Below are 13,799 nucleotides of genomic sequence, written 5' to 3' on the forward strand. Positions count from 1 at the left end.
TTTATATTGCGTAGTAATTAGAGGAGTTAATATCCGCTCGGTCGCCCGCAGGTCTTACTAAAATGGAGCAATGGTCATACAAACATATGTAGATTCAATGGGTTAATGTTGTTCATACCTACATAAGCTTTGATACAATAAGTAATTCAGTATGTATTAATATGATAGTTAAGGACACTGGATATAACGCACCTGGTAAATATCTAAAATACAGTGAATATAGCGCTCCCGACGGAATTTTTGCCTAGTACCAACATCATTGAAAGTAAAGTAAAGTAAAGTTTGTAACTACAAGGAAAATTAAATTAAATTCTGCCTATGGTATGGTCGTTTTAACTACATACATATCTGGTCAACGTTTGATTCCGTTAGATCAGCCAGAATCAATTAAAAATTAGCCTTTAAATGGTTGCATATGTTTAAACTATATACATATTATATTAAACATACCGAAAACAAGATATTCATGATAATTTTATAGTATAAAAGCTTATAGCGAAAGTGAGCTGTCATTTTTTTGTTTGGCGGGATGTTTATTTTTTCAATCTCGACCTACCTGCCGCGGATAATGCGGAGTTTTAACAAAGACAACACTTGTCTCTACCCTAAATGCTTTTTAATACCTGAGCTGTTTGTGTTACCTCCCACGTGCATTAACAGTCATTTTAAACGCCTGCAAATAATAGCCTATTCGTTCAAAAAGGTAAGGGACCAAATTAAGCAGGTATACCCTAGTAAGATTATCTAGACTGTCTGAAATGTAAACGTTAGTATGTTAACAAGATTGTGAATGTCAAAAAACTCTGGCTTCAACACTATTCTTCCGAAATTTGTAACATTCACATAACATGTCAGTCGAATATGTATTAAAATTCCGTTAGGCTGAGTCGAGCTTGAGGTCTCGGTTATCAGTGATAATAAAAAGTAAGACCAGTTGAAACAACCTGGTCGGTCGCCAAATGAACGATTCCTATGCAAATAACTGTCGCGTATTTTTAATGCGAAGGCCTTATTCTCAAATGTGCATTTGATGACGATATTTAAAACTGGTTGATTTCGTGCGCTCTCTCGTTCGTAATCATAGCATATATATGCACAGGCGCAATACAATTCATTAATGTTGACTTTATTATAATATTATTGCCAACAATTGGTACTGAATTATCGATTCTGAATATAGCGAAGGCTCTTAGTAGCTACATACATATATATTCCTGTCTGAAAGAGGACTTGCCAAATCAGAACATTCCATTAATGTCAATATTTTAATATTCACATTTGGCTTATAAATTGATGCGTTAATGGTAAACTGTTTACACACTATTACAGTTAATCTATATGAAAAAAAGATTACAATACCTCTCCATTCGATTTACAATATGTATCTTAGTGGCAAATGACATAAGGATTATTAAGTAGATACCGCAAGAGATTTTCCGATGTAACGGTAGTGCAAACAAAAAGACATCAACGCGTCGTTCCCGAGGCGACCGTACTGACTTTGCACTTGGAGACGCCTTGGCTGTCATTTTCTGTACAAAACAGTCTGCCGATTTTTGCGAGGGAGCGTCAAACGTATTGCTATTTCGACATGATTTGTACGTAACGTACAATTAGTCCATACAAAAGTTTGCACAACTGTGCAAGGTTTTCGGCAGAGGGGTAAGCTCTTAAAGGCGACTTCGGTTATTAAATGCTCCAAGTTTGCACTGCTCTTTAAATACCTAGGTTATGATCTTATTTATTTAAATCAATGAAACTTTTCAGCATATTTATGAATAATTAATGAGTATAAACGGAAAAAAATACTAATTAGGCACTATTAAATCACATATTCGGTTTATCTATTTCAAAAATAAATCTTAGATAAAAAGTTAATCCGTTTCGAATAAAGACCGGTTTTTTACCGATGACAAGAACGAACGGATAATGGCGACGTGATTAGAATGAAACCGTTAGCTTTTACTTAATATATCCGCCTACATATCGCATACTAATATTATATATTACCTTTATGAGCTACGTCATAATGTGTGCAGCGTAAAATCCTGAGATAAAATATAAGGCGGAGATCCTGGATGACATTTCTTTTACGCAAATGAATATTATAATTTATTAGACTAAGTACATCGTTCATATGAATGACATTATTATTTACTATTCCAATTAACATATTTTTTTTTCATTTAATTCCATTCATTTCATTATCAATAATATCTAGTATTACTTACTTGTAATGTCATTATATACTGATAGCATCTGGTGCGCAAAAACACCAAACCTTTACTACCAACAAAAAATCTTGAGAATAATCCTACGAGAATAAAAATGTTATTATGTACAGGCACATGATACCTATTTACTTGAAGCAGGTAAATAAATAACTATGTACATATTTGTTTTATACGTGGGAAAAGTTGTTGTTTCGTGCCAATATTGGTACCCGAGCAAAAAAAATGCATCTAATTACTTGGCCACTCTTGTAGATTGAATGCTACTTTCTCAACAGGTTTTAGCGAATAAAGAGAACCTTTACAAGTCGGTGTGGTGAAAAAATAATAATTGTAATTTATAACTTATAACGTACGAATAACATATGTTATTTTATTTTTAGTTTTAACTTTAGTTTTAATATTGTATCCATATGCTTTTTCTTGCTTGCTAATGGTACGAGTACTAAAACTACTAAATATGATTCTGTTGTATTGTATACAATAATATCACCTGTACCTCGCCTCGCCTCGCCTCGCCTCGTCCGAAACAAGTTGTCGGATCTCTACTATTTAATACTTTCATGAATACTCGTATTTGAGAACCTTTAATTACAATAACTCTTATTAAGACATAGGTATGTATGTTATTAATAATATTACGATTATGCTATTAATACAAATGAATTCCTTTATCCGCCAGTAAAACATAATCAGAAACATCAACTTCACAGACAAACCTACACGCTTTTTGCGTATAATAAATTAATATACGAATTGATGCAATTCCATCTTTCAATACTAGTTTCCATTTAAACGTTGATGTGGCATGCCTCAGTTTTTGTCGTTGGTCCCCTCCGTTGACGTCGCGGACATTTGTAAGCATTCGTAGACAAGTACGTGCGGTTCATAAGTTGTATGGGTTTATAAATATAATATATACAATGCATAATAATACAGTATCATTGTATGTTATATTTTTGTTCGTTTCTTGAGTAGGAAAATATAGGAAATAAAAAAAAAGTTTCGGACACTAATTGTCTATAATGTCTATATTTGATATGTTAATATCAAATGTAAGGCTCATTGTGAGAACTCAAATATATATATTTTATAATTTTGTAGAGTTAAGATCATAGGCGAAAATTGTCATACTCATATCAAATGTATTTACCTTAAACAGCTTGGTCTAGATTTAGCAAAAAAAAACAAAAAATAGTCAGTTAGTTGCTACCCTAACATCAAGTTCACAGTTTTAGTAAATAGAAATAGCTTCAAATAAATACTGACAAAGCAATTTGTTTCAAATGGAAAAAATATACAAAATATTCCTAACCAAACTGTTCTAACCTAAGATCGTACTTAGGCTTTTTCTCAATCACTTGAGATGCAGATGCGTCACTACAAAGTTATTTTTGCCGGTAGCTGTATCGCTGTCATCGCTCGGAAGGCATTAAATTTGTACGTAGTTACGTATAATTCCTGTTTTAGCCGACGACCGAACTAACTTTGCGATGGAGTAGCTAAATCCAATCGCTACCATTCTGCTGATAGAGATCTGGGCAATTAACTATCAGACTCGTTTAACCGGCGAAAGTTTAAGTTTTTTACATGTATAATTTGAATAGCTACAGGCCTTTTAGGTGACGTAATGGTTTCAACAGTATTATAATTATCGCACTCAGTAATTAATGTACAAGAATCGAGTAACAAACATACGCTCCAATTAAAAAAACTTACAGCATCGCCTACATACCACAAACTATCAATAAATTAAGATGATATATTGCCGGAAACTTTCTTATCGGATTATATTGGCTTAATATTTTTTTTAAATATATGTAGCTCTTAGATGTATTTATTGTGATGTTTCTTTATTACAGGGGCAAATGAAGATGTGCACGCGGTGAAGCCAGCGCGATGTGGGTCGCATATGCACTGCTGCTCGTCGCGAGCGCGGCGGGCGAGCACGTGCGCGAATTCGTCGTTCGCGAGAACGCACGAGCAGGCACTTTCATCGGCCACCTGGGGGACGAGCTGCCCGATGCGGCGCCGCCCTACACCATCGTGCCAGTCCCGGGCTCCGCCGTCAACGACGACCTCAGAATTGACCCCCACACGGGGGAAATCAGGACTAGAGTCCCGTTGGACCGAGAGAATAGAGACCACTATGCATTGGTGGCTATTCCGGCAAGCGGGGACAATGTCAGAGTCGTCGTTAGAGTTTCCGATGAAAACGATAACGCGCCAACTTTTCCTACGCCCGTCATGAATGTCGAGTTTTCCGAAAATACTCCGCGGGATGTTAAGAGGAAACTGAATCCAGCTAAAGACCAGGATTTAGGAGTGTTTAACACTCAAAGATACAATATCGTATCTGGGAATACTGACAACGCTTTTAGACTATCATCTCATAGAGAACGAGATGGAGTTTTATATTTAGACTTGCAGATCAATGGATTTTTAGATAGGGAGACTACTGACCATTATGAGTTGGTCATTGAGGCGCTAGATGGAGGTACACCTCCGTTGCGAGGAACTATGTCTGTAAATATAACTATTTTAGATGTTAATGATAGCCCACCTATTTTTACTGAGAGCGCGTATTCCGCAAGCATTCCGGAGAATGCTACTGTTGGCACACCCATTTTAAAAGTATCTGCAACTGACGCTGATTCTGGCGAAAACGGGCAGATAGAATATTCGATAAATAGAAGACAAAGCGACAAGGAGAATATGTTTAAAATAGATCCCCAGACGGGTGAGATTATCGTGAACAAAGCTCTGGACTTTGAAACAAAAGAGTTACACGAACTGGTAGTGGTAGCTAGGGACAAGGGCGCGCAACCTCTGGAAACGACTGCATTTGTTTCTATCAGAATTACAGATGTCAACGACAATCAGCCTACTATAGACGTTATTTTTCTGAGCGACGACGCTACTCCGAAGATATCAGAGTCGGCGCGTTTAGACGAATTCGTAGCCAGGATATCCGTTCATGACCCAGACTCCAAGACGGAATACTCAAACGTGAACGTTACGCTCAGCGGAGGCGACGGTCACTTTGATTTGCGGACACATGACAACATAATCTATTTGGTAGTGGTAGCATTGCCACTGGACAGGGAATCCCAATCATCATACACCTTGAACGTTGTAGCTACTGATAAAGGCTCACCGCCGCTGCACGCGTCGAGAATCATAAGCCTCCGTGTCACCGACGTGAATGACAATGCTCCGGTATTTCTGGAATCAGAATATAAAGCGAACGTTCTGGAAGCCGCTACGCCTGGAACGCCGGTTGTCCAAGTTTCTGCTACTGATGTGGACGAAGCGGAGAACTCTGAGATTCGTTATTCTTTGCTTCCAACGCCGCAATCTGACTGGTTTGCAATTGATGAGCGATCAGGGCTGGTGACTACGAAGGCTAGGGTTGACTGCGAGACAAACCCGATGCCCCGCTTAACAGTGGTGGCGAAAGACCGGGGTAACCCCCCATTATCATCGACAGCTACATTGGTAGTGACAGTGTTAGATGTGAACGACAACGAGCCAATATTCGACCAATCCTTCTACAACGTGACTGTCCAGGAAAGCGAAGCTGTCGGCAGCTGCATTTTAAAGGTGAGTACCGAACTGTGAACTGACTAATCTACTCATAACTCTTCGCGTTTGATCTGATGGTTTAAAGAGTTTTTATAAAATCGAAATGCATTGGCTGCTTGACTCTAAATGCGCACCCAATATTTATCTACACAACTACCTACACAGCAACACAACAATAATCTGAAACTGTAGTTTGTAGGTATGACCTAAATTATTAGGTATGTGCAAGAAATTTTACTGCGTGGTTTGAGAGGAAGTCGATTTGCAATTAATTTCTGTTAAGTTTGATTGATACTAATTAGTACTTACATGTAAAAGTAGACACCATCCAAACGGTTAACTGATTGATTGACAGATTATTGCATTTTTATTGCCATGATTTTTCCGGTGTCCTAGAAGCCGATAATTGGTTTTTTTACTGCTTACCGGTGATAGGATAGAAAAACTTAAGGATGAAACGTTTATCTTGGTAAATATATTTATATTATACCCTTATATGTATCTATATTTTTTGTCTGACTCCGAAAGCCATTTATATTTAAATAGTAAATTATATGAAAGAATCATTCCTTAACTTACTCCTTATTGAAATAACTTATATGTTTATAAACAAGTTGTTTACATACACACAAACGTAATTCCAGAAACAATCTACCAACCCAACAATTACCTACCCCGGCGAAAACTTTCATTAACTCTTATCTCCCCCATAACTCGCGGGATAATTTCTTTTAATATATTCCCGCGATATTGAAGTAGTTATAAATAAGGAGCATAAATCTATCGGGAGTGATGCCAGTTTGGGCGCATCGCATATTGCGATCTAAATTGAAAATTAAACAGTGCCCGCGAGCCGCGGGCGCGCTTTCGGCGTACGCGCCGTTTCTATCCTGCGCGGCGCGTTGTACCGTCCCGCGCGACAATCTTGCGCACCTCACACAAACTATAGTATTTTCAGGCATCTGGTTGCTGTTAGTCTTACTTTGTAACTAAACTTGTGCTTAGATGGCAGGATAAGGTTAAGTAGGACAAAATAGACATAGCAACAAATTACAAACCTTTTGTTTTACGCGCAGACCAAATATGCCGTGAGCTGAGCATTATTAACTGTAGTGTATAATCTACGGACAACTGGACTTATCGTGTAGGTACATATCAAATATATAAAGTCTTATTTGTGATGTAGATTGCCATTATGATGTCACGTCGCTTTTTTCATTCTACTATTAAGATACATAATATTCATCTCCATATTTTATAATGCAAATATAACACCTAATAAGTTTCAACAAGCTCAAACAAAACGATTATTATATTATAATGATCATCAATCATTATGAAACTTGATTTGCATTATAAGAACTATGTATTACTTAACTCACATTTGTTCACTTGTTTAATTTATATGTATACAAAACGCCGTTTTATTAACTTGTGTCATACCTGATTATAGCCGAAAAGATAAGAAAAAACTTAAGTTCCTTTGCACGTTTAAAACCAATACGTAAGCAAAATGCCGTTTAAAAAAGCGTACAATTGAATTGTAGTGTCGACACCTGACGCATTGCGATGTCACGAACTCACGATTACGAGCGGCCAACTATAGCTAGTGATAGCTACACAATATAAAGTCTTTTGTGAGCTGTAATGTAATACTTTATCGTATTCGTTGTAGACAACTGTGCGGCGCATCGCGAAGTCCGCGCGCAAGGTGAGTTTGGCGAGAGAATTTGGTAATACAAGGAGTAAAATGTCAAATCGGTATTAAAATATGTACAAGCGGTACCAAATCTAGGAAATTTTCATATGCTGTACAAGTTTAGACATATTTGCATTTACAGCTTTATTATTAGCCTAGCTAGTGGGCTGTTAATAAATTAGGTACGCATATTATGACTATTTATGACATAGTGAGATATTAGATGGACTTATAAGGAACAATGTAGTAAAGCTATTATCGAACGATTGTTTGTCCGTGTTCTAAATTAAAATTCAATATACATATGTATGCAATTAGATTTCACCATATGAAAATAAAAGCAAAACAAATACTTAACAACCTCTCTGACCTATGAAGTGCACGTTTGAGCGAGCGTGTGTTGATATTTGCGTTAAAAAAAAACAAAATGAAGTCTTATCTCTGCTGCATTGAATACGTAGATTTTTCTGCGACTTTTAGACGTGTAGTGATTATCTAGGCTGTGGTGCCATACGTGCTGGAGAAACGTTTAAGTAGGCCGATTGAAAGTATAGTGTGAGAGTTCAGCTAATGATAGATACTAATATAGTGATTCAATTTTGAATAATGCAAGCTTATAAACTTATTGCGTAGATCATCATCATCATCATCATCATCTCAGCCATAAGACGTCCACTGCTGAACATAGGCCTCCCCCTTGGACCTCCATACGTGCCTGCTGTGTACATGCGGGTCGCTTCCAACCGGCACGTATTGCGTAGATACCTATGCAAAAATACGAGTGGTTATGGTTATGACACACTGACATTACCATATTCACAGTCGCACATATTACAACGCGCACAATACTTATAAAACCTACTAATCTTAGCAACTATCATATCATATCAATATTTTAACTGAACGTATTGTGAACATAATCTTAGAACAAAATATGTACATTAAACTACAAACTCAAATTGACTTTCCACTTGATCGAGTTAAACATAATGGTTAATCTAGTTCACTTCCTCCATGTTTACTGTCGTCAAACTGTATTCCTTCAGTACGGTAGCTTGAAGAAGCCGCCATCTTGGAATTCCGCCGGCAATGTCGCCATGGTTACGGCGGCGTAGGCGCGCGAATACGGTAATGGCAGTTATTATTTGAGGCGTTAGGATACTGCTGGTAATAAAATCTTTTTCTTCGGCATTTTCTACTCTCTACTTACAAATAAAAAGGGACATGCTAACTCCAAATAGATACTTACTGTTTTAAGATACGGTTACAATGACACGAAGTTTTTAAATTACATATTTTTTTATTAATAGCTGTTTTGTATGGAGCTTGGAAATTACTTAAAACGCACGGATTTTGTTGTCATAATTAAACGAATTTTGTATTTAAATTTCCATCTGCTTTCCTATGCATAAAGAACACATGATTTTATATACATATTACGTAAAACACTTATTTCCAATATTTTAAATTTCTACGTAGTAACTTACCTACACTACCTACATGTGAAATGACTTGGTGAATGATTAAGTCTTAATAATATTTACTTAATCAAAACGTATAAATTTAGACGTAAAAAAACGGTTCAGATTTGCAAGAAGCACCTAAAACAGTGTTCCCACTTTTTTTTTAACAAATACCGTTTATAAACGATACCACACATAGAGTCTCGAGAACTGGTCACCGTGACTGTTGATAAGGCTTCAACTTCAACACGTTTTAGTTAAAAAAAAAATGTATGACTTAACACCACCTCAATAAGTACTTGAGATCTCTCACACAACTAATATTATTATAATAATCGCACGAGTACAGCCGAAGCAGCTAACAACTTTCATTCCTGCCCTCGTTAATAAATTAAAGATTTTTGAAAACATTTAATATATATAAAAATATGAAAGTAATAAATAACACATCTTCTCATCTGATATCGCACCCGCGACTGCGATGAAGCGGATGCTCTGGCTAATACTAGACCAGAAATATAACAGTTTATTTGAATGCCCTAAGGTTGGCCAGACTGCCGCCGCGAGGTTTTTCCTTTCAAGCTGTGCAATGATAGTATTTAATTTATGAGCTGTGTTTAATCGTTACAGAGCGCTGTTTTCCTTAAGATACGTTACCAGTTAGTAATACTTTTACAGTTATTATTAATACACTTTTATGTATGTGTAAGGCTAGCATATCCTTGATATTTGAAAAATACTTTGGCTGTAAATGGACATTTTTATGAGTGGTTTTTTGTCAGAGGGAGACTTTGAGACCAATAAATAAGTTACATGACCTCGTAGGAAACTTTTTTTAGGTAAGACACGTGATACTCTATCTATAAGATATAATAAGTATGAATAATATATTCATACATAATACTTGTAGTTTTGTTGGGGCAATAGAATATTTAATTTCAACTTAAAAATTTAAATCAGACTTAAATAACTAGTATTTAAGTGAATTTGTAAAATTGTTAATTAGGTCCAACCGTACCTATAGATAGTATTATCTAATATCTATCTATAGGTACGGTTGGACCTAATTAATCTATCTATAATTACAATACATCCATTCCTTAAAGTTAAATAAAAAATATTTTACTTGGTGTCATAATTAGACGTGTGAGATAAACGAATGGCCTTTTAAACCAATATCATCATAAATAAAAAAACTGGTCAAGTGCGAGTCGGACTCGCGATTCAAGGGTTCCGTACATCAGACAATTTTCAACAAGTTTTTTTTTGTACGTGAAACGTGATGTGAGTGAAACGTCTTGAAAAACCCGAATGGGTCAATCAAAAACCAGATGTAACATGAAGTTTTCTGGCGTGGTGGCTTATAGCTCTAGAACTCTGAAGATTAAATGCCGAACAATAGTACAAGTGTCCAAATGCGAAGACTGAAGACCGAGCTCCGCGTAGAGCTGAAAACTCGGCGCGTCCGACAGGTCGCGCTTCCTACAACTTCCGAAAGTATTTTAAAAGCGAAGGCCGAAGAGAGATAATACCTACAGGCTGGCCAAAAAATAAGTGCATTCCCGTAGCCGGGGAGATTTTGGGATTATACTGATCAACTTTTAGTATGGGACCAACCCCGAAATCGCGAAAAAAAATGTATCCTCCTATAGAAAACGGACCCGCCAAAATGTATGAAACAGCCAAATTTTTCTTCGTGATTTAGGGGTTGCACGTTGGCAACGGGAATACTTAGTTTATTTTTTGGCCATCCTATATAGTGCTTTTTAAAACACGTAACAAAAGTAACCTAATTAAACAGTACTACAAGTACCATTGCGACTATGTGCCAGATACGGCCTAGTCGCATTTTTTGTCTTCAGTCCGAATCACGCTAGAAGCTACAGGACGCTTCGGGCCTTTCGCCTTATGCGGATATCTGCCTAGGGCCTTGACGATAGCTGTCTACATCACGTTTCACTTAAACCATTGCGGCTGTGTCCCTAAAAAAACTTAACCGCATTTTTGTTCTTAAATCCGACTCACGCTTGACTATAGATTTCTAATAGGTTTTCCTATCATCTTTAGGTAAAGGACTATTTTGTGTATTTTTTTCAGAATTTTAGACCCAGTAGTTTCGGAGATAGAGGGGGGGAATGGTCATTTTTTGTCTATTTTCTTGAATAACTTCTAAACTTTTTATCGTAAATTTATAAAAAAAATATATTTGAGATTCTCACAATGAGCTCTTTTGTTTGATATGTAACACGATATAGTTTTCAAAACTTAGTTTTTTAATTTTATCGTTTACCCCCCAAAAGCAGCCCCTATGTTTAAAATTTATTTGTTGACGTTACATATCCGTCTTTGGGTCACAGACTTACATATGTGTACCAAATTTCAACTTAATTGGTCCGGTAGTTTCGGAGCAAATTGGCTGTGACAGACGGACAGACGGACAGACAGACGCACGAGTGATCCTATAAGGGTTCCGTTTTTTCCTTTTGAGGTACGGAACCCTAAAAATAACAATAATAGGTATGATAATTTTTAAGAAAAAAAAACCGACTTCTATGGGGCCCGGTGAAAGATTATGGTAGATGGTGCACTATGTAGAAAAGGAGGTAAAACCAGTACGTTCTAGTAGCATTTCGTTTCCGTAAGGGTCGTAGTTATCTAGCCTAACCTAACCCACTTTTCTGATAGCAGTTCGGTTCTGTGAGGATCGCAGTTCGAACCTAATCAAACCCACTTTTCTAGTAGCATTTCGTTTCTGTAAGACTCGCAGTTCTAACCAAACCTAACCCACTTTTGTTCGGTTCTGTGAGGATCGCAGTTCAAACCTAACCTAACCCACTTAACGGCGTATGCGGTGCGGTGTACGGGAGTTTGAGCGGGAGGGGTTTGGCATCATCATACCCACATTTTATGGTAGGTAATCATAGTGGTTTATTTAGTTTAGGTATCATAGTGGTTTTCCGGGTCAAGGTCCGGGTCTCTGAGTCAGAGTCCGGGTCCGAGTCCCGGTCCAAGTCCGGGTCCGGGTCCGAGTCCGGGTCCGAGTCCGGGTCCGAGTCCGGGTCCGAGTCCGGGTCCGAGTCCGGGTCCGAGTCCGAGTCCGAGTCCGAGTCCGGGTCCGAACCGGATCCGGGTATGAGTCCGGGTCCCAGTCCAAGTCAAAATCGAAATTCGAAATCACCAAACATGTACTATGCGTCGTTGAAGAGTTCTGTTCTGATCATCATCAGCAGTTCCACTTCATCAAATGCGACAGTTTTTAATGTAAATGCTTGATTTTATGATGAAAATACAAAAAATTCTATACGTATGCCTTTAAGATTTGAGGAGTTCCCTCGATTCCTTATGGATCCCATCATCAGAACTCGAGCTTGACAGAAATGTGGCTTAAAAACTAAACTTGCTTAACAAACATAACGAAGAGGATAAATCGCCAAACGTGAACTATGCGTCGTTGAAGAGTTCCGTTCTGATCATCATCAGCAGTTCCACTTCATCAAATGCGACAGTTTTTAATGAAAATGCTTGATTTTCTGATGGAAATACAAAAATCTCTATACGCATGCCTTTAAAATTTGAGGAGTTCCCTCGATTTCTCATGGATCCCATCATCAGAACTCAAGCTTGACAAAATTGTGGCTTAAAAACTTAACTTGCTTAACAAACATAACGAAGAGGACAAATCGCCAAAGGTGAACTATGCGTCGTTGAAGAGTTCCGTTCTGATCATCATCAGCAGTTCCACTTCATCAAATGTCACGTTTTTGAATGTATATGCTTGATTTGTTGATAAAAACACAAAAATCACCATATGTATGCCTTTAAGATTTGAGGAGTTCCGTCGATTCCTCATGGATCCCATCATCAGAACTGGATTTTGACAAAAACGGGACCAATCTGTATGCATATACATACAATCAAAAAAATAATATTCAAAATCGGGCCAGTAATGACGGAGATATGGAGTAACAAACATAAAAAATAAAAAAAATAAAAGAAATAAAAAACATACAACCGAATTGATAACCTCCTCCTTTGGGATTTGGAAGTCGGTTAAAAATATAAAATAAATTAACATGAAAGATTTTTCTAGGTCTCGTTTTCCTAAATAAGTGTTTCGGCATAAGGAAGTTTGTATAATAATTTGAGTGGTCTTTAATAAATTGGACCAGGAAAAACCTAAACAGCCGCTAAACACCTCGGGACAAGTTCTCTTATGTGCCTTGGTCACGCGATTGCTAATGATGGTAATGATGTAACGAACAATTTATGAGGACAAACGTGGCCATACCGGAGCCTGCCGCGTAGCCAAGATGCCGATCGCTTACGCTCCGTAGCGATCGAAACGCAACTGTCACTGTCGCACTAATATGGAAGTGTGATAGAGAGACGTAATGGTTTTCGTTGTCGAAGCGATAGCGATTGTGACCTTGGCTAGGCCGGCCTGTCAGATAAATTTAGACGAAAAAACCGGACAAGTGCGAGTCGGACTTGCCCACCGAGGGTTCCGTACTATTTAGTTTTTTTTATAGCGGCAACTGAAATAAATTATCAGTGAAAATTTTAACTGTCTAGCTATCATGGTTCATGAGATACAGCCTGGTGACAGACACACGGACGGACAGACGGACGGACAGTGGAGTCTTAGTAATAGGGAGATTTTTACCCTTTGGTTACGGTACCCTAAAAACAACACAGTTGTGTTTTACTTGAGCAACAGTTTTGCATTCATCGTTAAATGTGCAACGTTATCACTTCAGAAATTAGCCTTTGCTCATGATTACGTCCGCTGCTCCCATCCTCTCCTCTGATTTCTGGAACCGA

General features: G+C 37.6%; 1 protein-coding gene across 1 annotated transcript in view; it reads left to right on the top strand.

Moving 5' to 3' along the window:
- Window positions 1–13,799, top strand: part of LOC134665470 (protein dachsous) — a 328,769-nt gene that overhangs the window by 7,465 nt on the left and 307,505 nt on the right. The window contains exon 2 of the mRNA XM_063522448.1: window positions 4,094–5,834. Coding sequence (XP_063378518.1) covers window positions 4,131–5,834 — 1,704 coding nt within the window. The 5' untranslated portion in view covers window positions 4,094–4,130. The remainder of the gene's footprint in view (window positions 1–4,093; window positions 5,835–13,799) is intronic.

This window comes from Cydia fagiglandana, chromosome 1, assembly GCF_963556715.1.
Source record: "Cydia fagiglandana chromosome 1, ilCydFagi1.1, whole genome shotgun sequence".
In the NCBI taxonomy this organism is placed as follows: domain Eukaryota; kingdom Metazoa; phylum Arthropoda; class Insecta; order Lepidoptera; family Tortricidae; genus Cydia; species Cydia fagiglandana.